Source organism: Phytophthora sojae (assembly GCF_000149755.1).
Source record: "Phytophthora sojae unplaced genomic scaffold PHYSOscaffold_6, whole genome shotgun sequence".
NCBI classification, from domain to species: Eukaryota; Oomycota; class Peronosporomycetes; order Peronosporales; family Peronosporaceae; genus Phytophthora; species Phytophthora sojae.
The window spans coordinates 1,912,166-1,937,154 of NW_009258120.1; the positions used below are offsets into that span (position 1 = coordinate 1,912,166).

Consider the following 24,989-nt stretch of genomic DNA (forward strand, 5'->3'; position numbering starts at 1 on the left):
TCCTGCTGGTCGCTGTGGCTGCGGAGGCGCGTGTCGCGGTGCGGACGGCGGCGCGGGACTCGAACAGGGCCACGAGGCGGCGGACGGACGGAGCCGTGGCTGGATGGGGAGGGAGCCTGGGCGGGTGCTGGGTGGGGAGGCTTGCTGGCGAGGCAGGATATTGGAGAATGAGAAGGCCTCGACAGGGGCGCCGCCAAGTGGGCCGATCCCTCTCTCATACCACTGCTGCGACAGCATGGTTCAGTTCATGGTTCAGTTCAACTCGTGTAGCCATCTTCAACTCGAGAGCCACGTTCGCACGGCTATAGCACGCAACTTCAACAATGCGGTTCCACGAAATAAGTTCGAAATAAATTCGGCGTCGGGCTCGTAAGTTCTGACTTGGCGTCGGCTGCAGTTTGTGCGTCTCCCACTCAAGGCACCGCCGGAACGAAACGGATCGGGGTGATGCTCTGAGTGGCTACGCTTTGGCTGTCAACCCTACTGTACATGCATCAGGCAGGCCATGCTCTTCTCCTCTCCTTGGCTCGTGGCAAACCAAAGATCCCAAGCATACCATATTCTCACCGGGCTGGCAGCAAGTAATGCTTACATTCTTTCGACGCCGCGCTGCCTGGCAATACGGTACCAAGATTCGCGATCACCAGGATGAATATGGTATCAGTAGCTCCTCGAGCTCGGCCCACGGCGAGCCAACCATTTGTCTTTTGTCGCAGGTGTGCTTCAAGAAAAGATCCAGCGACCTTTGCTATTGAGTTAACTATACGCTCGGAATGCATCCGCACTGAACGGAATGCTTCAGCGCAGCAGAGGCGCCTCACTCGCCGTCCTCTTCTGAAAGACAGCCGTCGGTGCCTGAAGCGATGAACTCGTTCATTGACGCCACCCACTACTCTGTTTATAGCGCAGTACCTGCAAGCGTCGGCGTCGATGCAGTAGTTCGAGGGTCGTGTTAAGAGGACACTCGAGCAGCTTAGACGGCGTCTTTGCGTCTGCATTTTGAGAACCACATCGCAAAGTAGAGAAAAGCGGGCCTTAGATGAGCTTAGTGGGTGTGTTTGTTCGTAGTACGAGCTTGGCAGTACTGTGCTTGAAGGCATCCACGCAGTGTTAATGGTCTCAATTCCATGCATCACGTATCGCTGGAACCTGTAGGCTCTGCCGTCTAACGAAAAGTTGAAGTTGGCCTCATATCCGAAAAGTTGAAGTTGGCCTTTTCCCGAAAATTACATTACACAAAATTCGCAATAGTAGCATGCCAAGCTCAGCAATAATGGGCGGACGGCACCGCAGCTAGCACGACTCTCGCGGCGTCAGCAGCGCGCAGGACGCGGGCCATGGCGCGCACTCCGTGTCCGCAGGCGCGTCCGGTACGACAGACGCGTCCGCTGCGTCGGGCGGCTCTGTGTCGACGCTGGGGCCTCCACGATCCACGGGAACGTCAACGTGCACCTGGACCTGAACACGAACGCGCTGAGCGTGGACAGCTGCACCACCAGACGGAGATCGAGGTGACAGTGGCCAAGTGCGACCCGCACGCGCTGTTCAAGAGCCACGCGGCGCCGTCCAGCAACCGGAACACGCTCCTCTGGGACATTGGCGACGTGGGGGCGGGCTGGAAGCCTCGAGTTGCCCCAGCGCGTTGGCCGGTGACCCCCACAAAGCTCCTACGATTCGTGACGGCGTCGAGTGTTGGTGCTGCTGCTGCCCGCGTGGGAGAAGGTGTTCGTGTCGGGTGGCGCTGAGTTGTTCCACCGCCTGGCTGGCGGCCAGCACCGCGGTTGCATTGTGGACTGGACTCCAGATCTTCCCGCCGTTTGCTCGCCCAGGATGCTGCGTCGCTCGGGGAGTGCGGTCAATCTGCAGACACGAACTCGTCGCCGTTGTGGTGGCCTCCGCTCCGTGGGGTGGTGCCGAAGCTGCTGAAGAGTCTCACAGTAGCGGCGACGGCGGCGACGTGGGCACGGGATACCGCGACAGCGCCACCTTGTCCTCAGAAGACTTGGCGGAGGAGCACGAAGCTGCTCCACCAGCGCTGCGAAGTCGTCCTGGAGCTGTGTGTTCACTCCAGCAAGGTCTGTGTGCTCTTCGGTCTGGCCGCCGACAGCGTCCATCACGTCCGCTGAGAGATCAGCAACCTCCGTGTTCCACGACCAGAGTTTCTCGGGAAGGAAGCTGAAGTTCACCAGAGACTGTGAAAGGCAGCTTGATCACGGCGTCATGATACTGGGTCGACGGAACCAGGCTGCTGGATTCCGGTCTTTCGTCGTTGAGTCCGTTTGCGCTTGGGCAGCGTACGCTGGCCAAAAAGAAGAAGAACAAGAACTTCGAGCGGCTATCGGCGGCGCCACCCGCCCTACACAACCTTCTCAATCAGATGCAGGAGTCGCTGGCAACTCTGGATACCCGCGATACCGGGCTGCAGTTCCCATCGGACAAGGTCTCGCAGGCTTCGTCTTCGCCATGAAGCCAGGTGCTACCGAAGGCACAAGTGGACGTGGCCAAGGCGTACGAGTCACTTCAAAAGAGACTGGTAGAGCTGCTCGGCAAGCGCTGTGCCAGCATTCGCGCTATTTTACAGAGAACCAGTTCGAATTGGGGCTCTAGCGTTGGAAACCAGTGTGTTTAGACACAGGAGGAGGCAGGACAAGGTCAAATACATGCGCTCGTTTGCTTCTCAGCAGTTCATGGCCATTAGAAAGATACCAAAAGCAGTTCATGTTGCGATATAAGGAGTAAACAAACAAATTGGTGGTATCATGAGGACGTTAGTTAATTTATGTGGATCCAGGTCTGCGCGTCAAGCCTCGAGTCCTCTCGAAGGCTGATCCTGCACCCTAAGCCAGCACGTGATGAGGTGCAGCTCAGGCGCGGGATGCAATCGATCGGCCGAAAACTTGACCATCGACCCCGCCGCTCGATGAACAGGAAGGTCTCAGGCGCGCACGTAATGAGGTGCAGCCTAGACCACGTCCGTCAAGCAGCAGAGGTCGACTGCAAACCTGGGTCTGGAAATGCACGCACTACTACTACTACTGTACACAGTTCACATGCATGTCGTTCGGGAGTAACGTCGCTCAGAGCTTCCAGAGCGGACGTTGGGGCTTCGCTGCTGCCGCGCTGCGCCGCCGCCTTGCCTGCGCGCACTGCCCGACAAACGCCGCGCTCTGCTTGAAGTCCAACAGGCGGGACTTGGTAGCTTGCGGAGCTGCAGCAGCTCGGACGTGCGGCTGGGTCTCCGAAGGCTTGGGCTCAACGACTGCAGGCGCAGCGTCAGCAGCAGCCGCGTCGTGGACGCGGTCGAGGAGGTCGTCGGCCTCCTGCAGGAGCTGGCTGTAGCTCTTGACGTCGGCATCGTCGACAGGGCCGACGGGCAGCTCAGCAGGAGGCGCTTGCTGGAGGCAGTCTTCGTCGTCTTCGTCGTCGGCGGCGGCAGCAGTGACTTCGTGGAGCTCTTCAGTCGGCTCCAGCGCCGTGAAGCCTTGGCCTTGGTCTTGGTCTTGGTCGTCGACGGCTGGAGCTTCGAAACCGGAGTAGCCGTACTGGAACTCGGCAAACCTCGCCGCGTCGAGGAGCTGGATGGACCAGCGGGGGTCGAGCGTCTCCACTGCTGCGACCGCGGAGGAGCGTGCGACGTCGGTCGCCTCGACGGAGCTGGACGCGATGGTCGACGAGGCGCTGTAGGACTCGATGAGGGTGGAGACCCTCGTCCTGCTGGTCGCTGCGGCTGCGGAGGCGCGTGTCGCGGTGCGGACGGCGGCGCGGGACTCGAACAGGGCCACGAGGCGGCGGACGGACGGAGCCATGGCTGGATGGGGAGGGAGCCTGGGCGGGTGCTGGGTGGGGAGGCTTGCTGGCGAGGCAGGATATTGGAGAATGAGAAGGCCTCGACAGGGGCGCCGCCAAGTGGGCCGATCCCTCTCTCATACCACTGCTGCGACAGCATGGTTCAGTTCATGGTTCAGTTCAACTCGTGTAGCCATCTTCAACTCGAGAGCCACGTTCGCACGGCTATAGCACGCAACTTCAACAATGCGGTTCCACGAAATAAGTTCGAAATAAATTCGGCGTCGGGCTCGTAAGTTCTGACTTGGCGTCGGCTGCAGTTTGTGCGTCTCCCACTCAAGGCACCGCCGGAACGAAACGGATCGGGGTGATGCTCTGAGTGGCTACGCTTTGGCTGTCAACCCTACTGTACATGCATCAGGCAGGCCATGCTCTTCTCCTCTCCTTGGCTCGTGGCAAACCAAAGATCCCAAGCATACCATATTCTCACCGGGCTGGCAGCAAGTAATGCTTACATTCTTTCGACGCCGCGCTGCCTGGCAATACGGTACCAAGATTCGCGATCACCAGGATGAATATGGTATCAGTAGCTCCTCGAGCTCGGCCCACGGCGAGCCAACCATTTGTCTTTTGTCGCAGGTGTGCTTCAAGAAAAGATCCAGCGACCTTTGCTATTGAGTTAACTATACGCTCGGAATGCATGCTTCACGTGTCCGCACTGAACGGAATGCTTCAGCGCAGCAGAGGCGCCTCACTCGCCGTCCTCTTCTGAAAGACAGCCGTCGGTGCCTGAAGCGATGAACTCGTTCATTGACGCCACCCACTACTCTGTTTATAGCGCAGTACCTGCAAGCGTCGGCGTCGATGCAGTAGTTCGAGGGTCGTGTTAAGAGGACACTCGAGCAGCTTAGACGGCGTCTTTGCGTCTGCATTTTGAGAACCACATCGCAAAGTAGAGAAAAGCGGGCCTTAGATGAGCTTAGTGGGTGTGTTTGTTCGTAGTACGAGCTTGGCAGTACTGTGCTTGAAGGCATCCACGCAGTGTTAATGGTCTCAATTCCATGCATCACGTATCGCTGGAACCTGTAGGCTCTGCCGTCTAACGAAAAGTTGAAGTTGGCCTCATATCCGAAAAGTTGAAGTTGGCCTTTTCCCGAAAATTACATTACACAAAATTCGCAATAGTAGCATGCCAAGCTCAGCAATAATGGGCGGACGGCACCGCAGCTAGCACGACTCTCGCGGCGTCAGCAGCGCGCAGGACGCGGGCCATGGCGCGCACTCCGTGTCCGCAGGCGCGTCCGGTACGACAGACGCGTCCGCTGCGTCGGGCGGCTCTGTGTCGACGCTGGGGCCTCCACGATCCACGGGAACGTCAACGTGCACCTGGACCTGAACACGAACGCGCTGAGCGTGGACAGCTGCACCACCAGACGGAGATCGAGGTGACAGTGGCCAAGTGCGACCCGCACGCGCTGTTCAAGAGCCACGCGGCGCCGTCCAGCAACCGGAACACGCTCCTCTGGGACATTGGCGACGTGGGGGCGGGCTGGAAGCCTCGAGTTGCCCCAGCGCGTTGGCCGGTGACCCCCACAAAGCTCCTACGATTCGTGACGGCGTCGAGTGTTGGTGCTGCTGCTGCCCGCGTGGGAGAAGGTGTTCGTGTCGGGTGGCGCTGAGTTGTTCCACCGCCTGGCTGGCGGCCAGCACCGCGGTTGCATTGTGGACTGGACTCCAGATCTTCCCGCCGTTTGCTCGCCCAGGATGCTGCGTCGCTCGGGGAGTGCGGTCAATCTGCAGACACGAACTCGTCGCCGTTGTGGTGGCCTCCGCTCCGTGGGGTGGTGCCGAAGCTGCTGAAGAGTCTCACAGTAGCGGCGACGGCGGCGACGTGGGCACGGGATACCGCGACAGCGCCACCTTGTCCTCAGAAGACTTGGCGGAGGAGCACGAAGCTGCTCCACCAGCGCTGTGAAGTCGTCCTGGAGCTGTGTGTTCACTCCAGCAAGGTCTGTGTGCTCTTCGGTCTGGCCGCCGACAGCGTCCATCACGTCCGCTGAGAGATCAGCAACCTCCGTGTTCCACGACCAGAGTTTCTCGGGAAGGAAGCTGAAGTTCACCAGAGACTGTGAAAGGCAGCTTGGTCACGGCGTCATGATACTGGGTCGACGGAACCAGGCTGCTGGATTCCGGTCTGTCGTCACTGAGTCCATCGACGCTTGCTCAGCGTGCGCTGGCCAAGGAGAAGAAGAACAAGAAGTGCGAGCAGCTATCGGCGGCGCCACCCGCCCTACACAACCTTCTCAATCAGATGCAGGAGTCGCTGGCAACTCTGGATACCCGCGATACCGGGCTGCAGTCCACCGGATTGCACGGAACCTGCTCGACGAGCGGAGGACACGGCAACCCGCTGTCTGGCTGGCACGTGTCTTCACGGGAGCGAGTCTTGATCGTGCCCAGGATCTTGAACGCACTCCAGGCCCCCACCGCGCAGTCCACGGGGACGCAAGCCTGAACTTCCACCAGCGACGGACACGCCAAGCCGCCGTACAGCGGGAACGTCTGCACTGTTCTCGCCCGGGACTTGACCTTGAGCAGGCACGTGCTCCACGGCGTCCAGTCACTCACGACGCAGTTGATGGGGTCGCACGGTACGCTCTGGGAGAGCGCGGGGCAGGCGGCGCCTCCGTCCTGCGGCCGGACCGTGACCACCCGCGAGCGCGTCTTCCAGCCCGTGAAAGGGTTGCACGTGTAGGCGCTCCAGGGTCCGACCTGGCAGTCGACGCGCACGCAGGGCTGCGACTCCTCCAGTGCAGGGCACGGCGCCCCGCCGAACAGCGGCCAGACCACGACGTTGCGGCGCCGGGTCTTGACCGTGGAGTAGGCGGCGGAGCAGCCGCTGAAGTCGCCCCAGGGCCCGACTTGGCAGTCGATCGGCGGCACGAGCCACCACTCGGGCTCGGCCGAGACACCGAGCAATACGGTGGCGACTACCGCCAGCGGGAGGAAGAGCCGGATGGGGCTCGAAAGCATTGGCGCGCACGTGGAAACGACGCTACGCAGGACTTGGACGACCTTCTACTCGGGACGAGAAGTGGCGAATCGATGCAGACGATGGAAAGCATCGACAAGAGAGAGAGAGAAGATCTTGGCTGGCTGTGTGGCCGCCGTCCGTCGCGGGTTGATATCCATGGGGGAGAGATATCCCGCCTGGAACAGTCGCTGGACCAAGAGCCGCGATCTTCACTGACAGCCCAAACAATTGCTGGTGTGGAGTATCAACTCTAAATTCGGCCTTAAATTCGGATCACATGGTACACCGAGCCATACGGATCGGGAAGCGTTTTGTTGCCATGGTACAGCGTGGCGAGTGTACGCGTGCACTTGAACGCATTTAGCCAGCTATTTTGCTACCAGCGCTTTCGACGCAAGGGACGAGGCCGTGTACGTACTCGTGCAAATATTGCACACTTTTGCACTGCAAAAATGTACGGAACGCGGGACTCGAACCCGCAACCCCCAGATTCGAAGTTTGATACGCTTTCAATTGCGCCAGCCGCGCTTCCGTCACCAACAAAACGCAAGTTAAATAAATAAAGTAACAATTAGTAGTTGTTACCTACAGAAATTGAGAGTACCATAAAAATAAAAAATCAATTAAAACTTTTCTTTTTACTGCCAGTGCGGTTATCGCGCATTGGTGACAATTCGGTTTGACTTGGTCCTATGTCGAAAGCGCTGTTAGAGGCGATTGCTTGCACTTGCGATGTCTTCTTAAAATTGCTGCACAACAGCAACTTTGCTATGTTATCGCGAAAACGTTATCACCAATAAGTAGTATCTAACCTCACTTCGGCTTCATCGATCCGGAGGGGTCCTCGAAAATGTGTACACTCGCGGTCAGTACCGGTACCGTACGTCATACACGTAGCGATACGCGGGCCTCGTATCTGCACCGCCACGACCTGCGAGCGAGTCTTCCAAATTGGGATCTAGTCCGAGAGTGGATTGCAGAGTACTTTAGGCAGTTTTGGAAGCTGACTGGCAATCGGTGCGTACTTGGTAGCCAAATGCACTCTCAAAATTACTTTTTCCTGCAGTATTCTGATAACGAGTACAGCTTTCGAATCGTGTGTAGGGGCAACTACACGATCCCGATCTTGTGTTCTAGGATCGTGTCGTTCTGATACCAGCCCCGCTCTAGATTCTTCTCGAAGTTGACGTCGTTGAAGGGGACGGGGGTTACCACACCGAAGTCCGCAGTCTCCAAAGCCTTGCGCGCTTGGTCCGTCAGCTGCGACCAATGGACGAGGTCTTGAAAGTCACCCGCATCCAACGACACATCAATTGTGTGATACCCGCCCACATAAAAGCCCATGAAGTACTCCATCTTGGGGTGGGTGCCGTTCATAAACTCCTTCACGGTAGGAGGATAGGCCACGTATTCGGCGTCTTCCCGGGAGGCAGAGACTCCGAGAAGCGACGGATTCTCCAGCGCCGGGTTGTTAAGCCAGACGATGGTGTTGATCCAGTCATGGCGGACGGGTGGGTAGCTCGCCTCATACCAACTGATGTCTCTGGGGAAGTACCAAGCGTACATGATGGCCCAAACGTCGCGGTACCACCCAGATCGGCTGTACACTTGCGAGCCCAATACCGATCCCCTGCAGCCGTGACCGTACGGGTTTTTCTCTACCGTTCCTCCGTCGGGCGCCATTGGGTCCATTCCGCCGCTCGTGTCGCCGGCCGCATTCACAGCAGCGTAAGAGCGGCAGCCGTCCTTGATGGCCAGGCTGGGCTTGTACTTGATAGCAGCCTTCTCGGAAATCGTTTTGGGCTCGAGCTCAGGGAACGGCTGGACCTTGTCATAGTCAATGACAGCAGCTTGGGCTGCAACAAGAGCAGAGAGCGCGATAGCAAAGGGTAGTCCGAGCTTCATCGCGACTGGAGGGACGGGTAGTTGCGTGCTCTTCGTCGAAAATCTAGAACTGACAGAAGATGTATTGTGGCGACTCCAGCCCTTATTGAGCGGATCTTGCCAACGATACGGTACATCCACCATCCAGCTTTGCATATCTTCCCGTCAAGATTACTCTACAGAGCCGGTTGCATATGTACATGTGTACAGTAACAAGTTTAACCCCTCCAGACCGGGAGCCGAAAAGAACATGTAAACTGCATACCGTATGCAGCGTAATTAGACTTGATGTTTGTATTCAAAAATGGTTAGGGAAGATAGGATTCACGATGGAGGCCAACAAGGCCGTGCTGGCTCCAGTGTGGCATACCCATGCTGAATAATGCTACTTACCACGGATAGTGACAGGATGCCCGCCGAACAGAAACTAGGGCCCTAGCGAGTCCCGATTTTAAAAAAATCGTAATTTGAAACTTCCCATACAAAAACTTATATACAAAGTAGGTGTCACCTCTAGGCGTTCTGTAAACATGTGGCACGTCCGGAGGCATTCTATGCACTACCGTATACAAACATAAAATGAAATAGACATCCAGAAAAATATCCAGGGGGTAATCAAATGAAACGTTACCATTGTGTACATAAGACAATACCTAAGATGCAAGTTAGGATGTGTCATTGCAGACAGAAGCATGTCATTCTGTAGTAGAAGCAACAAAGCAGCGAGGATTACCAAGTTTGATCACTAAGTCAAATTTCACTGACTTCAACACCGAAGTAGTTAGTTGCCTGGACCCTTCCCAACTAACAACACACACTAAAGCGCTACACCTGCATTCATGCTTGAGGTGGATGTAGTTTACCACATGGTTTCTCCATGGGTGCAAGAAGTTCTACAGTTGAATACTTCAATTAGCTGCTGCTTTGATTGATAGATGCCAAAACCATGCCTTTGCCAATCCAGTCAACAGGAAAGCAGCGATTACAAGCCGTTTCGCTAATTGGAGCATACAAAGGCAAAGTTGCATCTACAACTATGTGTGTGGGTATCCAAAGCCTCGCTATACTGGGAACCGCATCGACTGCAATTGCATTTATCCAAATCGCTTATATTAGTTTGCTAACGTTCACGTTACTACCTCTCGCCCTTATCATTAGCAGCGCCAGCCATGCCAGGTGTCGGCTCGTTTGCCCATCGGTCATACAATGAACACCAAAGCGGCATCTCCGGCTTGGCCGGAATTCGTCTCGGCTCGTTCTTTTCGCTACTACCTCATTCGAGTCGTCGCCTTCACTCAGGCCGGCTCGTTTTCGGGCTGATCATGACTGCTTGGTCGCCGTAGTCTCCTTCAACAGCATCAATATTAATCTGGTTAGCTCATGTAGGCTACGATACAACATCAGTCTAATAAACTGCATGCAATGCAGTATACAGGACAACATGATATACACCACACCATTGTTCGGAGCACGCCATACCGCATCAGCTCCTGCCGTCGTCTTCGCCGCTTACATCAACGCGGAAAGATGTCGGAATCCTTGAGCGCGGGAATCCTGCGTGGGCCTCTCCCCCAGGCCTTCGAACGCCAGGTACGAATGCAGCGGGTTGAGCAGTGCGACCGAGCCCAACAGCTTGACTGTGTACGACAGCTTGTACAGCTGCAGCAGCAGACGCTTGCCTGTAAGCAGCAAAAACAACTGGTGAGGCGAGGCCGATGAAACCTTTGTCGCCCAGGGGGTTCGCATAGCGCAGCCCAAGACTGTTCCCCAGGGGTAGACCCAGAGAATCGACTTGAGAGTCAACAGCAAGAAGATAGACCCAGAGATTCGCAGCCGCAAAGCTTTAAACCCTGAGAATCACACTCCTTGGTTGGCGTGGGCACCTTGTGTAATCCCTGTCGGCTCGTTTGTCTTCGACGGAACGGCACTCCACCGGTTAAAAATGTAACCTCGAAGAAATGCGGGGGCGCACGTCTACTTCAGAACGCACCTCCACACCAAAAAGCAAACCCAGAGAATCAGATCTCCTGAAACCCAGAATATCACGAATTCAGGGTCCAGGATTTCAGTCAACTCTGGGACTTGGAACTCAGAAGACACCTTACCCAAATGCCCTCCTAGCTCGATAAAACGAACAAATACAGAGTATACAAACACTACAACTAGCCGTCACTTATTCTTTTGGACCCTTGGACGGTGGGTCACACACACTAGGTTCACTCGAGTCTGAAATTCAGGTGCCTAGCTCCCCTGAGACTCACACGAACGCGCACCACCTCCAATAAAAGAGGAAAATACAATCACTATCAGTTACCTTCCCTTCACACAAGCAGTCAATACAAAATCCTGGAGGCGACTACCTAGCACCCCAGAATACCCTCTGGAATAATATGAAATGGGCTACCACGAGCACAGCAAGTGACCCAACTAGGATATGGAATAGATGGATCACCCCAGGAAGCTCAAGGCCGTCGCTGGTCACGACCTCACTGGACTTGAGTTTGATGGAGCCCACACAGACGGCTGTCTTTCGCCGTTGATATGCCCTTAGCGTCCCGCGGTCGTAGTCTCGGGTCCTCCGGATTTCAGTCGGCAGGCTTGTTAGAAGTCACTTACGCAGTACAGGGTAAAAGGAACTCTGTTTGGTTTTTATCAGCTACTTCTCTCTCTCTCTCTTCTTCGGGCAAATATCTTCTGTTCACTATGCTTGGGGTCAAAATGTCTTGTCTTGAGTATACCTTGGGATCAGCGGTCCAAACTTGCGATCGGCTTGCGAATCCATTGTCGCACGGCGTCGGAAGTGCCAATTGTGGGTCCTTAGACTTGGTTTAGTATGGTTCAGGACTCCCTCTCGACTCCTCGAAAGTATCCAGTCTGTGCTTCCATGACGGTTCTTCAAGGTCACGCATCATTTTGATTGCAGACTGGCTTCAAACTGGCTCGAATCCCTGAAAACCAGGTGACACTCAGGGTCATCCTCTGAAATCCTGGGAATTCTGAGGAATCTTGGGGAACTGTGGGGATTCTTGGGTGTTGGCTCGGGAAACACTTCAGTTCAGTATAGAGGGTCTGGATGTATGGCCCAAACCCAGAGAATCATCTTTGGAACTCTGGGTCACCTGCACTCAGGGAGGTGAACTCTGGGTCATCGTGCGGCACTCTAGGTTTCCGTGCGACACTCTGGGTAACAAGTCTGCTGCAGTGCGGACTCGTGTGTATCTCCTCAAAGCCACACTTTCAGTGGGTTTAGCAGCCTCCTGCGCATGATCATGGTAGTAGTGGGTTCATTCTCATGGTAATTTGATCCTCTGGAGCACTCTGAGCCACGGCAAGATGAGGCGTACACCGGGATACATTCTCCAGAGACACTTTCCGCCAGACTTTAGGCACTCATCGTAAGGGAAGTCGACCTCTGCTGCTTGACGGACGTGGTCTAGGCTGCACCTCATTACGTGCGCGCCTGAGACCTTCCTGTTCATCGAGCGGCGGGGTCGATGGTCAAGTTTTCGGCCGATCGATTGCATCCCGCGCCTGAGCTGCACCTCATCACGTGCTGGCTTAGGGTGCAGGATCAGCCTTCGAGAGGACTCGAGGCTTGACGCGCAGACCTGGATCCACATAAATTAACTAACGTCCTCATGATACCACCAATTTGTTTGTGTACTCCTTATATCGCAACATGAACTGCTTTTGGTATCTTTCTAATGGCCATGAACTGCTGAGAAGCAAACGAGCGCATGTATTTGACCTTGTCCTGCCTCCTCCTGTGTCTAAACACACTGGTTTCCAACGCTAGAGCCCCAATTCGAACTGGTTCTCTGTAAAATAGCGCGAATGCTGGCACAGCGCTTGCCGAGCAGCTCTACCAGTCTCTTTTGAAGTGACTCGTACGCCTTGGCCACGTCCACTTGTGCCTTCGGTAGCACCTGGCTTCATGGCGAAGACGAAGCCTGCGAGACCTTGTCCGATGGGAACTGCAGCCCGGTATCGCGGGTATCCAGAGTTGCCAGCGACTCCTGCATCTGATTGAGAAGGTTGTGTAGGGCGGGTGGCGCCGCCGATAGCTGCTCGCACTTCTTGTTCTTCTTCTCCTTGGCCAGCGCACGCTGAGCAAGCGTCGATGGACTCAGTGACGACAGACCGGAATCCAGCAGCCTGGTTCCGTCGACCCAGTATCATGACGCCGTGACCAAGCTGCCTTTCACAGTCTCTGGTGAACTTCAGCTTCCTTCCCGAGAAACTCTGGTCGTGGAACACGGAGGTTGCTGATCTCTCAGCGGACGTGATGGACGCTGTCGGCGGCCAGACCGAAGAGCACACAGACCTTGCTGGAGTGAACACACAGCTCCAGGACGACTTCACAGCGCTGGTGGAGCAGCTTCGTGCTCCTCCGCCAAGTCTTCTGAGGACAAGGTGGCGCTGTCGCGGTATCCCGTGCCCACGTCGCCGCCGTCGCCGCTACTGTGAGACTCTTCAGCAGCTTCGGCACCACCCCACGGAGCGGAGGCCACCACAACGGCGACGAGTTCGTGTCTGCAGATTGACCGCACTCCCCGAGCGACGCAGCATCCTGGGCGAGCAAACGGCGGGAAGATCTGGAGTCCAGTCCACAATGCAACCGCGGTGCTGGCCGCCAGCCAGGCGGTGGAACAACTCAGCGCCACCCGACACGAACACCTTCTCCCACGCGGGCAGCAGCAGCACCAACACTCGACGCCGTCACGAATCGTAGGAGCTTTGTGGGGGTCACCGGCCAACGCGCTGGGGCAACTCGAGGCTTCCAGCCCGCCCCCACGTCGCCAATGTCCCAGAGGAGCGTGTTCCGGTTGCTGGACGGCGCCGCGTGGCTCTTGAACAGCGCGTGCGGGTCGCACTTGGCCACTGTCACCTCGATCTCCGTCTGGTGGTGCAGCTGTCCACGCTCAGCGCGTTCGTGTTCAGGTCCAGGTGCACGTTGACGTTCCCGTGGATCGTGGAGGCCCCAGCGTCGACACAGAGCCGCCCGACGCAGCGGACGCGTCTGTCGTACCGGACGCGCCTGCGGACACGGAGTGCGCGCCATGGCCCGCGTCCTGCGCGCTGCTGACGCCGCGAGAGTCGTGCTAGCTGCGGTGCCGTCCGCCCATTATTGCTGAGCTTGGCATGCTACTATTGCGAATTTTGTGTAATGTAATTTTCGGGAAAAGGCCAACTTCAACTTTTCGGATATGAGGCCAACTTCAACTTTTCGTTAGACGGCAGAGCCTACAGGTTCCAGCGATACGTGATGCATGGAATTGAGACCATTAACACTGCGTGGATGCCTTCAAGCACAGTACTGCCAAGCTCGTACTACGAACAAACACACCCACTAAGCTCATCTAAGGCCCGCTTTTCTCTACTTTGCGATGTGGTTCTCAAAATGCAGACGCAAAGACGCCGTCTAAGCTGCTCGAGTGTCCTCTTAACACGACCCTCGAACTACTGCATCGACGCCGACGCTTGCAGGTACTGCGCTATAAACAGAGTAGTGGGTGGCGTCAATGAACGAGTTCATCGCTTCAGGCACCGACGGCTGTCTTTCAGAAGAGGACGGCGAGTGAGGCGCCTCTGCTGCGCTGAAGCATTCCGTTCAGTGCGGACACGTGAAGCATGCATTCCGAGCGTATAGTTAACTCAATAGCAAAGGTCGCTGGATCTTTTCTTGAAGCACACCTGCGACAAAAGACAAATGGTTGGCTCGCCGTGGGCCGAGCTCGAGGAGCTACTGATACCATATTCATCCTGGTGATCGCGAATCTTGGTACCGTATTGCCAGGCAGCGCGGCGTCGAAAGAATGTAAGCATTACTTGCTGCCAGCCCGGTGAGAATATGGTATGCTTGGGATCTTTGGTTTGCCACGAGCCAAGGAGAGGAGAAGAGCATGGTCTGCCTGATGCATGTACAGTAGGGTTGACAGCCAAAGCGTAGCCACTCAGAGCATCACCCCGATCCGTTTCGTTCCGGCGGTGCCTTGAGTGGGAGACGCACAAACTGCAGCCGACGCCAAGTCAGAACTTACGAGCCCGACGCCGAATTTATTTCGAACTTATTTCGTGGAACCGCATTGTTGAAGTTGCGTGCTATAGCCGTGCGAACGTGGCTCTCGAGTTGAAGATGGCTACACGAGTTGAACTGAACCATGAACTGAACCATGCTGTCGCAGCAGTGGTATGAGAGAGGGATCGGCCCACTTGGCGGCGCCCCTGTCGAGGCCTTCTCATTCTCCGCCTCGCCAGCAAGCCTCCCCACCCAGCACCCGCCCAGGCTCCCTCCCCATCCAGCCATGGCTCCGTCCGTCCGCCGCCTCGTGGCCCTGTTCGAGTCCCGCGCCGCCGTCCGCACCGCGACACGCGCCTCCGCAGCCGCAGCGACCAGCAGGACGAGGGTCTCCACCCTCATCGAGTCCTACAGCGCCTCGTCGACCATCGCGTCCAGCTCCGTCGAGGCGACCGACGTCGCACGCTCCTCCGCGGTCGCAGCAGTGGAGACGCTCGACCCCCGCTGGTCCATCCAGCTCCTCGACGCGGCGAGGTTTGCCGAGTTCCAGTACGGCTACTCCGGTTTCGAAGCTCCAGCCGTCGACGACCAAGACCAAGACCAAGGCCAAGGCTTCACGGCGCTGGAGCCGACTGAAGAGCTCCACGAAGTCACTGCTGCCGCCGCCGACGACGAAGACGACGAAGACTGCCTCCAACAAGCGCCTCCTGCTGAGCTGCCCGTCGGCCCTGTCGACGACGCCGACGTCAAGAGCTACAGCCAGCTCCTGCAGGAGGCCGACGACCTCCTCGACCGCGTCCACGACGCGGCTGCTGCTGACGCTGCGCCTGCAGTCGTTGAGCCCAAGCCTTCGGAGACCCAGCCGCACGTCCGAGCTGCTGCAGCTCCGCAAGCTACCAAGTCCCGCCTGTTGGACTTCAAGCAGAGCGCGGCGTTTGTCGGGCAGTGCGCGCAGGCAAGGCGGCGGCGCAGCGCGGCAGCAGCGAAGCCCCAACGTCCGCTCTGGAAGCTCTGAGCGACGTTACTCCCGAACGACATGCATGTGAACTGTGTACAGTAGTAGTAGTAGTGCGTGCATTTCCAGACCCAGGTTTGCAGTCGACCTCTGCTGCTTGACGGACGTGGTCTAGGCTGCACCTCATTACGTGCGCGCCTGAGACCTTCCTGTTCATCGAGCGGCGGGGTCGATGGTCAAGTTTTCGGCCGATCGATTGCATCCCGCGCCTGAGCTGCACCTCATCACGTGCTGGCTTAGGGTGCAGGATCAGCCTTCGAGAGGACTCGAGGCTTGACGCGCAGACCTGGATCCACATAAATTAACTAACGTCCTCATGATACCACCAATTTGTTTGTTTACTCCTTATATCGCAACATGAACTGCTTTTGGTATCTTTCTAATGGCCATGAACTGCTGAGAAGCAAACGAGCGCATGTATTTGACCTTGTCCTGCCTCCTCCTGTGTTTAAACACACTGGTTTCCAACGCTAGAGCCCCAATTCGAACTGGTTCTCTGTAAAATAGCGCGAATGCTGGCACAGCGCTTGCCGAGCAGCTCTACCAGTCTCTTTTGAAGTGACTCGTACGCCTTGGCCACGTCCACTTGTGCCTTCGGTAGCACCTGGCTTCATGGCGAAGACGAAGCCTGCGAGACCTTGTCCGATGGGAACTGCAGCCCGGTATCGCGGGTATCCAGAGTTGCCAGCGACTCCTGCATCTGATTGAGAAGGTTGTGTAGGGCGGGTGGCGCCGCCGATAGCCGCTCGAAGTTCTTGTTCTTCTTCTCTTTGGCCAGCGTACGCTGCCCAAGCGCAAACGGACTCAACGACGAAAGACCGGAATCCAGCAGCCTGGTTCCGTCGACCCAGTATCATGACGCCGTGATCAAGCTGCCTTTCACAGTCTCTGGTGAACTTCAGCTTCCTTCCCGAGAAACTCTGGTCGTGGAACACGGAGGTTGCTGATCTCTCAGCGGACGTGATGGACGCTGTCGGCGGCCAGACCGAAGAGCACACAGACCTTGCTGGAGTGAACACACAGCTCCAGGACGACTTCACAGCGCTGGTGGAGCAGCTTCGTGCTCCTCCGCCAAGTCTTCTGAGGACAAGGTGGCGCTGTCGCGGTATCCCGTGCCCACGTCGCCGCCGTCGCCGCTACTGTGAGACTCTTCAGCAGCTTCGGCACCACCCCACGGAGCGGAGGCCACCACAACGGCGACGAGTTCGTGTCTGCAGATTGACCGCACTCCCCGAGCGACGCAGCATCCTGGGCGAGCAAACGGCGGGAAGATCTGGAGTCCAGTCCACAATGCAACCGCGGTGCTGGCCGCCAGCCAGGCGGTGGAACAACTCAGCGCCACCCGACACGAACACCTTCTCCCACGCGGGCAGCAGCAGCACCAACACTCGACGCCGTCACGAATCGTAGGAGCTTTGTGGGGGTCACCGGCCAACGCGCTGGGGCAACTCGAGGCTTCCAGCCCGCCCCCACGTCGCCAATGTCCCAGAGGAGCGTGTTCCGGTTGCTGGACGGCGCCGCGTGGCTCTTGAACAGCGCGTGCGGGTCGCACTTGGCCACTGTCACCTCGATCTCCGTCTGGTGGTGCAGCTGTCCACGCTCAGCGCGTTCGTGTTCAGGTCCAGGTGCACGTTGACGTTCCCGTGGATCGTGGAGGCCCCAGCGTCGACACAGAGCCGCCCGACGCAGCGGACGCGTCTGTCGTACCGGACGCGCCTGCGGACACGGAGTGCGCGCCATGGCCCGCGTCCTGCGCGCTGCTGACGCCGCGAGAGTCGTGCTAGCTGCGGTGCCGTCCGCCCATTATTGCTGAGCTTGGCATGCTACTATTGCGAATTTTGTGTAATGTAATTTTCGGGAAAAGGCCAACTTCAACTTTTCGGATATGAGGCCAACTTCAACTTTTCGTTAGACGGCAGAGCCTACAGGTTCCAGCGATATAACTAACGTCCTCATGATACCACCAATTTGTTTGTTTACTCCTTATATCGCAACATGAACTGCTTTTGGTATCTTTCTAATGGCCATGAACTGCTGAGAAGCAAACGAGCGCATGTATTTGACCTTGTCCTGCCTCCTCCTGTGTCTAAACACACTGGTTTCCAACGCTAGAGCCCCAATTCGAACTGGTTCTCTGTAAAATAGCGCGAATGCTGGCACAGCGCTTGCCGAGCAGCTCTACCAGTCTCTTTTGAAGTGACTCGTACGCCTTGGCCACGTCCACTTGTGCCTTCGGTAGCACCTGGCTTCATGGCGAAGACGAAGCCTGCGAGACCTTGTCCGATGGGAACTGCAGCCCGGTATCGCGGGTATCCAGAGTTGCCAGCGACTCCTGCATCTGATTGAGAAGGTTGTGTAGGGCGGGTGGCGCCGCCGATAGCCGCTCGAAGTTCTTGTTCTTCTTCTCTTTGGCCAGCGTACGCTGCCCAAGCGCAAACGGACTCAACGACGAAAGACCGGAATCCAGCAGCCTGGTTCCGTCGACCCAGTATCATGACGCCGTGATCAAGCTGCCTTTCACAGTCTCTGGTGAACTTCAGCTTCCTTCCCGAGAAACTCTGGTCGTGGAACACGGAGGTTGCTGATCTCTCAGCGGACGTGATGGACGCTGTCGGCGGCCAGACCGAAGAGCACACAGACCTTGCTGGAGTGAACACACAGCTCCAGGACGACTTCGCAGCGCTGGTGGAGCAGCTTCGTGCTCCTCCGCCAAGTCTTCTGAGGACAAGGTGGCGCTGTCGCGGTATCCCGTGCCCACGTCGCCGCCGTCGCCGCTACTGTGAGACTCTTCAGCAGCTTCGGCACCACCCCACGGAGCGGAGGCCACCACAACGGCGACGAGTTCGTGTCTGCAGATTGACCGCACTCCCCGAGCGACGCAGCATCCTGGGCGAGCAAACGGCGGGAAGATCTGGAGTCCAGTCCACAATGCAACCGCGGTGCTGGCCGCCAGCCAGGCGGTGGAACAACTCAGCGCCACCCGACACGAACACCTTCTCCCACGCGGGCAGCAGCAGCACCAACACTCGACGCCGTCACGAATCGTAGGAGCTTTGTGGGGGTCACCGGCCAACGCGCTGGGGCAACTCGAGGCTTCCAGCCCGCCCCCACGTCGCCAATGTCCCAGAGGAGCGTGTTCCGGTTGCTGGACGGCGCCGCGTGGCTCTTGAACAGCGCGTGCGGGTCGCACTTGGCCACTGTCACCTCGATCTCCGTCTGGTGGTGCAGCTGTCCACGCTCAGCGCGTTCGTGTTCAGGTCCAGGTGCACGTTGACGTTCCCGTGGATCGTGGAGGCCCCAGCGTCGACACAGAGCCGCCCGACGCAGCGGACGCGTCTGTCGTACCGGACGCGCCTGCGGACACGGAGTGCGCGCCATGGCCCGCGTCCTGCGCGCTGCTGACGCCGCGAGAGTCGTGCTAGCTGCGGTGCCGTCCGCCCATTATTGCTGAGCTTGGCATGCTACTATTGCGAATTTTGTGTAATGTAATTTTCGGGAAAAGGCGGCCAACTTCAACTTTTCGGATATGAGGCCAACTTCAACTTTTCGTTAGACGGCAGAGCCTACAGGTTCCAGCGATACGTGATGCATGGAATTGAGACCATTAACACTGCGTGGATGCCTTCAAGCACAGTACTGCCAAGCTCGTACTACGAACAAACACACCCACTAAGCTCATCTAAGGCCCGCTTTTCTCTACTTTGCGATGTGGTTCTCAAAATGCAGACGCAAAGACGCCGTCTAAGCTGCTCGAGTGTCCTCTTAACACGACCCTCGAACTACTGCATCGACGCCGACGCTTGCAGGTACTGCGCTATAAACAGAGTAGTGGGTGGCGTCAATGAACGAGTTCATCGCTTCAGGCACCGACGGCTGTCTTTCAGAAGAGGACGGCGAGTGAGGCGCCTCTGCTGCGCTGAAGCATTCCGTTCAGTGCGGACACGTGAAGCATGCATTCCGAGCGTATAGTTAACTCAATAGCAAAGGTCGCTGGATCTTTTCTTGAAGCACACCTGCGACAAAAGACAAATGGTTGGCTCGCCGTGGGCCGAGCTCGAGGAGCTACTGATACCATATTCATCCTGGTGATCGCGAATCTTGGTACCGTATTGCCAGGCAGCGCGGCGTCGAAAGAATGTAAGCATTACTTGCTGCCAGCCCGGTGAGAATATGGTATGCTTGGGATCTTTGGTTTGCCACGAGCCAAGGAGAGGAGAAGAGCATGGCCTGCCTGATGCATGTACAGTAGGGTTGACAGCCAAAGCGTAGCCACTCAGAGCATCACCCCGATCCGTTTCGTTCCGGCGGTGCCTTGAGTGGGAGACGCACAAACTGCAGCCGACGCCAAGTCAGAACTTACGAGCCCGACGCCGAATTTATTTCGAACTTATTTCGTGGAACCGCATTGTTGAAGTTGCGTGCTATAGCCGTGCGAACGTGGCTCTCGAGTTGAAGATGGCTACACGAGTTGAACTGAACCATGAACTGAACCATGCTGTCGCAGCAGTGGTATGAGAGAGGGATCGGCCCACTTGGCGGCGCCCCTGTCGAGGCCTTCTCATTCTCCAATATCAGCAAGCCTCCCCACCCAGCACCCGCCCAGGCTCCCTCCCCATCCAGCCATGGCTCCGTCCGTCCGCCGCCTCGTGGCCCTGTTCGAGTCCCGCGCCGCCGTCCGCACCGCGACACGCGCCTCCGCAGCCGCAGCGACCAGCAGGACGAGGGTCTCCACCCTCATCGAGTCCTACAGCGCCTCGTCGACCATCGCGTCCAGCTCCGTCGAGGCGACCGACGTCGCACGCTCCTCCGCGGTCGCAGCAGTGGAGACGCTCGACCCCCGCTGGTCCATCCAGCTCCTCGACGCGGCGAGGTTTGCCGAGTTCCAGTACGGCTACTCCGGTTTCGAAGCTCCAGCCGTCGACGACCAAGACCAAGACCAAGGCCAAGGCTTCACGGCGCTGGAGCCGACTGAAGAGCTCCACGAAGTCACTGCTGCCGCCGCCGACGACGGAGACGACGAAGACTGCCTCCAACAAGCGCCTCCTGCTGAGCTGCCCGTCGGCCCTGTCGACGACGCCGACGTCAAGAGCTACAGCCAGCTCCTGCAGGAGGCCGACGACCTCCTCGACCGCGTCCACGACGCGGCTGCTGCTGACGCTGCGCCTGCAGTCGTTGAGCCCAAGCCTTCGGAGACCCAGCCGCACGTCCGAGCTGCTGCAGCTCCGCAAGCTACCAAGTCCCGCCTGTTGGACTTCAAGCAGAGCGCGGCGTTTGTCGGGCAGTGCGCGCAGGCAAGGCGGCGGCGCAGCGCGGCAGCAGCGAAGCCCCAACGTCCGCTCTGGAAGCTCTGAGCGACGTTACTCCCGAACGACATGCATGTGAACTGTGTACAGTAGTAGTAGTAGTGCGTGCATTTCCAGACCCAGGTTTGCAGTCGACCTCTGCTGCTTGACGGACGTGGTCTAGGCTGCACCTCATTACGTGCGCGCTTGAGACCTTCCTGTTCATCGAGCGGCGGGGTCGATGGTCAAGTTTTCGGCCGATCGATTGCATCCCGCGCCTGAGCTGCACCTCATCACGTGCTGGCTTAGGGTGCAGGATCAGCCTTCGAGAGGACTCGAGGCTTGACGCGCAGACCTGGATCCACATAAATTAACTAACGTCCTCATGATACCACCAATTTGTTTGTTTACTCCTTATATCGCAACATGAACTGCTTTTGGTATCTTTCTAATGGCCATGAACTGCTGAGAAGCAAACGAGCGCATGTATTTGACCTTGTCCTGCCTCCTCCTGTGTCTAAACACACTGGTTTCCAACGCTAGAGCCCCAATTCGAACTGGTTCTCTGTAAAATAGCGCGAATGCTGGCACAGCGCTTGCCGAGCAGCTCTACCAGTCTCTTTTGAAGTGACTCGTACGCCTTGGCCACGTCCACTTGTGCCTTCGGTAGCACCTGGCTTCATGGCGAAGACGAAGCCTGCGAGACCTTGTCCGATGGGAACTGCAGCCCGGTATCGCGGGTATCCAGAGTTGCCAGCGACTCCTGCATCTGATTGAGAAGGTTGTGTAGGGCGGGTGGCGCCGCCGATAGCCGCTCGAAGTTCTTGTTCTTCTTCTTTTTGGCCAGCGTACGCTGCCCAAGCGCAAACGGACTCAACGACGAAAGACCGGAATCCAGCAGCCTGGTTCCGTCGACCCAGTATCATGACGCCGTGATCAAGCTGCCTTTCACAGTCTCTGGTGAACTTCAGCTTCCTTCCCGAGAAACTCTGGTCGTGGAACACGGAGGTTGCTGATCTCTCAGCGGACGTGATGGACGCTGTCGGCGGCCAGACCGAAGAGCACACAGACCTTGCTGGAGTGAACACACAGCTCCAGGACGACTTCGCAGCGCTGGTGGAGCAGCTTCGTGCTCCTCCGCCAAGTCTTCTGAGGACAAGGTGGCGCTGTCGCCGTATCCCGTGCCCACGTCGCCGCCGTCGCCGCTACTGTGAGACTCTTCAGCAGCTTCGGCACCACCCCACGGAGCGGAGGCCACCACAACGGCGACGAGTTCGTGTCTGCAGATTGACCGCACTCCCCGAGCGACGCAGCATCCTGGGCGAGCAAACGGCGGGAAGATCTGGAGTCCAGTCCACAATGCAACCGCGGTGCTGGCCGCCAGCCAGGCGGTGGAACAACTCAGCGCCACCCGACACGAACACCTTCTCCCACGCGGGCAGCAGCAGCACCAACACTCGACGCCGTCACGAATCGTAGGAGCTTTGTGGGGGTCACCGGCCAACGCGCTGGGGCAACTCGAGGCTTCCAGCCCGCCCCCACGTCGCCAATGTCCCAGAGGAGCGTGTTCCGGTTGCTGGACGGCGCCGCGTGGCTCTTGAACAGCGCGTGCGGGTCGCACTTGGCCACTGTCACCTCGATCTCCGTCTGGTGGTGCAGCTGTCCACGCTCAGCGCGTTCGTGTTCAGGTCCAGGTGCACGTTGACGTTCCCGTGGATCGTGGAGGCCCCAGCGTCGACACAGAGCCGCCCGACGCAGCGGACGCGTCTGTCGTACCGGACGCGCCTGCGGACACGGAGTGCGCGCCATGGCCCGCGTCCTGCGCGCTGCTGACGCCGCGAGAGTCGTGCTAGCTGCGGTGCCGTCCGCCCATTATTGCTGAGCTTGGCATGCTACTATTGCGAATTTTGTGTAATGTAATTTTCGGGAAAAGGCCAACTTCAACTTTTCGGATATGAGGCCAACTTCAACTTTTCGTTAGACGGCAGGGCCTACAGGTTCCAGCGATACGTGATGCATGGAATTGAGACCATTAACACTGCGTGGATGCCTTCAAGCACAGTACTGCCAAGCTCGTACTACGAACAAACACACCCACTAAGCTCATCTAAGGCCCGCTTTTCTCTACTTTGCGATGTGGTTCTCAAAATGCAGACGCAAAGACGCCGTCTAAGCTGCTCGAGTGTCCTCTTAACACGACCCTCGAACTACTGCATCGACGCCGACGCTTGCAGGTACTGCGCTATAAACAGAGTAGTGGGTGGCGTCAATGAACGAGTTCATCGCTTCAGGCACCGACGGCTGTCTTTCAGAAGAGGACGGCGAGTGAGGCGCCTCTGCTGCGCTGAAGCATTCCGTTCAGTGCGGACACGTGAAGCATGCATTCCGAGCGTATAGTTAACTCAATAGCAAAGGTCGCTGGATCTTTTCTTGAAGCACACCTGCGACAAAAGACAAATGGTTGGCTCGCCGTGGGCCGAGCTCGAGGAGCTACTGATACCATATTCATCCTGGTGATCGCGAATCTTGGTACCGTATTGCCAGGCAGCGCGGCGTCGAAAGAATGTAAGCATTACTTGCTGCCAGCCCGGTGAGAATATGGTATGCTTGGGATCTTTGGTTTGCCACGAGCCAAGGAGAGGAGAAGAGCATGGCCTGCCTGATGCATGTACAGTAGGGTTGACAGCCAAAGCGTAGCCACTCAGAGCATCACCCCGATCCGTTTCGTTCCGGCGGTGCCTTGAGTGGGAGACGCACAAACTGCAGCCGACGCCAAGTCAGAACTTACGAGCCCGACGCCGAATTTATTTCGAACTTATTTCGTGGAACCGCATTGTTGAAGTTGCGTGCTATAGCCGTGCGAACGTGGCTCTCGAGTTGAAGATGGCTACACGAGTTGAACTGAACCATGAACTGAACCATGCTGTCGCAGCAGTGGTATGAGAGAGGGATCGGCCCACTTGGCGGCGCCCCTGTCGAGGCCTTCTCATTCTCCAATATCCTGCCTCGCCAGCAAGCCTCCCCACCCAGCACCCGCCCAGGCTCCCTCCCCATCCAGCCATGGCTCCGTCCGTCCGCCGCCTCGTGGCCCTGTTCGAGTCCCGCGCCGCCGTCCGCACCGCGACACGCGCCTCCGCAGCCGCAGCGACCAGCAGGACGAGGGTCTCCACCCTCATCGAGTCCTACAGCGCCTCGTCGACCATCGCGTCCAGCTCCGTCGAGGCGACCGACGTCGCACGCTCCTCCGCGGTCGCAGCAGTGGAGACGCTCGACCCCCGCTGGTCCATCCAGCTCCTCGACGCGGCGAGGTTTGCCGAGTTCCAGTACGGCTACTCCGGTTTCGAAGCTCCAGCCGTCGACGACCAAGACCAAGACCAAGGCCAAGGCTTCACGGCGCTGGAGCCGACTGAAGAGCTCCACGAAGTCACTGCTGCCGCCGCCGACGACGAAGACGACGAAGACGACGAAGACTGCCTCCAACAAGCGCCTCCTGCTGAGCTGCCCGTCGGCCCTGTCGACGACGCCGACGTCAAGAGCTACAGCCAGCTCCTGCAGGAGGCCGACGACCTCCTCGACCGCGTCCACGACGCGGCTGCTGCTGACGCTGCGCCTGCAGTCGTTGAGCCCAAGCCTTCGGAGACCCAGCCGCACGTCCGAGCTGCTGCAGCTCCGCAAGCTACCAAGACCCGCCTGTTGGACTTCAAGCAGAGCGCGGCGTTTGTCGGGCAGTGCGCGCAGGCAAGGCGGCGGCGCAGCGCGGCAGCAGCGAAGCCCCAACGTCCGCTCTGGAAGCTCTGAGCGACGTTACTCCCGAACGACATGCATGTGAACTGTGTACAGTAGTAGTAGTAGTGCGTGCATTTCCAGACCCAGGTTTGCAGTCGACCTCTGCTGCTTGACGGACGTGGTCTAGGCTGCACCTCATTACGTGCGCGCCTGAGACCTTCCTGTTCATCGAGCGGCGGGGTC

At 57.8% G+C, this 24,989-nt stretch overlaps 11 protein-coding genes and 1 non-coding gene across 12 annotated transcripts; 5 read left to right on the forward strand and 7 right to left on the reverse strand.

Moving 5' to 3' along the window:
• Positions 1-1,337: 1,337 nt before the first annotated feature.
• On the forward strand, positions 1,338-2,467 carry PHYSODRAFT_335197 (hypothetical protein; the record flags this gene model as incomplete). The annotated part of the gene is made up of 5 exons (XM_009532554.1): positions 1,338-1,641; positions 1,691-1,849; positions 1,920-2,075; positions 2,108-2,217; positions 2,294-2,467. 5 exons carry the CDS (start codon positions 1,338-1,340, stop codon positions 2,465-2,467), a joined length of 903 nt encoding a protein of 300 aa, XP_009530849.1.
• A 610-nt stretch (positions 2,468-3,077) lies between these two features.
• On the reverse strand, positions 3,078-3,806 carry PHYSODRAFT_246431 (hypothetical protein; the record flags this gene model as incomplete). The annotated part of the gene is made up of 1 exon (XM_009532555.1): positions 3,078-3,806. The coding sequence occupies one exon, from the start codon at positions 3,804-3,806 to the stop codon at positions 3,078-3,080; it is 729 nt and encodes a 242-aa protein (XP_009530850.1).
• Positions 3,807-5,057: 1,251 nt separating this feature from the next.
• Positions 5,058-5,761, forward strand: PHYSODRAFT_335199 (hypothetical protein; the record flags this gene model as incomplete). Its single annotated transcript, XM_009532556.1, has 3 exons — positions 5,058-5,361; positions 5,411-5,569; positions 5,640-5,761. 3 exons carry the CDS (start codon positions 5,058-5,060, stop codon positions 5,759-5,761), a joined length of 585 nt encoding a protein of 194 aa, XP_009530851.1.
• A 332-nt stretch (positions 5,762-6,093) lies between these two features.
• On the reverse strand, positions 6,094-6,819 carry PHYSODRAFT_511199 (hypothetical protein; the record flags this gene model as incomplete). Its single annotated transcript, XM_009532557.1, has 1 exon — positions 6,094-6,819. The coding sequence occupies one exon, from the start codon at positions 6,817-6,819 to the stop codon at positions 6,094-6,096; it is 726 nt and encodes a 241-aa protein (XP_009530852.1).
• Positions 6,820-7,275: 456 nt separating this feature from the next.
• PHYSODRAFT_t1246 lies at positions 7,276-7,348 on the reverse strand. The gene has a single exon. It is a non-coding gene; the product is annotated as a tRNA-Arg (tRNA).
• Positions 7,349-7,930: 582 nt separating this feature from the next.
• On the reverse strand, positions 7,931-8,725 carry PHYSODRAFT_514298 (hypothetical protein; the record flags this gene model as incomplete). The annotated part of the gene is made up of 1 exon (XM_009532558.1): positions 7,931-8,725. The coding sequence occupies one exon, from the start codon at positions 8,723-8,725 to the stop codon at positions 7,931-7,933; it is 795 nt and encodes a 264-aa protein (XP_009530853.1).
• Positions 8,726-10,213: 1,488 nt separating this feature from the next.
• Positions 10,214-13,766, reverse strand: PHYSODRAFT_335202 (hypothetical protein; the record flags this gene model as incomplete). The annotated part of the gene is made up of 7 exons (XM_009532559.1): positions 10,214-10,383; positions 12,549-12,630; positions 12,664-12,859; positions 12,924-13,028; positions 13,067-13,184; positions 13,255-13,384; positions 13,455-13,766. The coding sequence occupies 7 exons, from the start codon at positions 13,764-13,766 to the stop codon at positions 10,214-10,216; spliced, it is 1,113 nt and encodes a 370-aa protein (XP_009530854.1).
• Positions 13,767-15,009: 1,243 nt separating this feature from the next.
• Positions 15,010-15,738, forward strand: PHYSODRAFT_335203 (hypothetical protein; the record flags this gene model as incomplete). Its single annotated transcript, XM_009532560.1, has 1 exon — positions 15,010-15,738. The coding sequence occupies one exon, from the start codon at positions 15,010-15,012 to the stop codon at positions 15,736-15,738; it is 729 nt and encodes a 242-aa protein (XP_009530855.1).
• Positions 15,739-16,348: 610 nt separating this feature from the next.
• Positions 16,349-19,116, reverse strand: PHYSODRAFT_335204 (hypothetical protein; the record flags this gene model as incomplete). Its single annotated transcript, XM_009532561.1, has 11 exons — positions 16,349-16,571; positions 16,636-16,740; positions 16,779-16,896; positions 16,967-17,096; positions 17,167-17,522; positions 17,899-17,980; positions 18,014-18,160; positions 18,237-18,346; positions 18,379-18,534; positions 18,605-18,734; positions 18,805-19,116. The coding sequence occupies 11 exons, from the start codon at positions 19,114-19,116 to the stop codon at positions 16,349-16,351; spliced, it is 1,869 nt and encodes a 622-aa protein (XP_009530856.1).
• A 1,244-nt stretch (positions 19,117-20,360) lies between these two features.
• PHYSODRAFT_335205 (hypothetical protein) lies at positions 20,361-21,089 on the forward strand (the record flags this gene model as incomplete). The annotated part of the gene is made up of 1 exon (XM_009532562.1): positions 20,361-21,089. The coding sequence occupies one exon, from the start codon at positions 20,361-20,363 to the stop codon at positions 21,087-21,089; it is 729 nt and encodes a 242-aa protein (XP_009530857.1).
• A 610-nt stretch (positions 21,090-21,699) lies between these two features.
• PHYSODRAFT_335206 (hypothetical protein) lies at positions 21,700-22,829 on the reverse strand (the record flags this gene model as incomplete). The annotated part of the gene is made up of 5 exons (XM_009532563.1): positions 21,700-21,873; positions 21,950-22,059; positions 22,092-22,247; positions 22,318-22,447; positions 22,518-22,829. 5 exons carry the CDS (start codon positions 22,827-22,829, stop codon positions 21,700-21,702), a joined length of 882 nt encoding a protein of 293 aa, XP_009530858.1.
• Positions 22,830-24,080: 1,251 nt separating this feature from the next.
• Positions 24,081-24,818, forward strand: PHYSODRAFT_335207 (hypothetical protein; the record flags this gene model as incomplete). The annotated part of the gene is made up of 1 exon (XM_009532564.1): positions 24,081-24,818. One exon carries the CDS (start codon positions 24,081-24,083, stop codon positions 24,816-24,818), a length of 738 nt encoding a protein of 245 aa, XP_009530859.1.
• Positions 24,819-24,989: the final 171 nt, after the last annotated feature.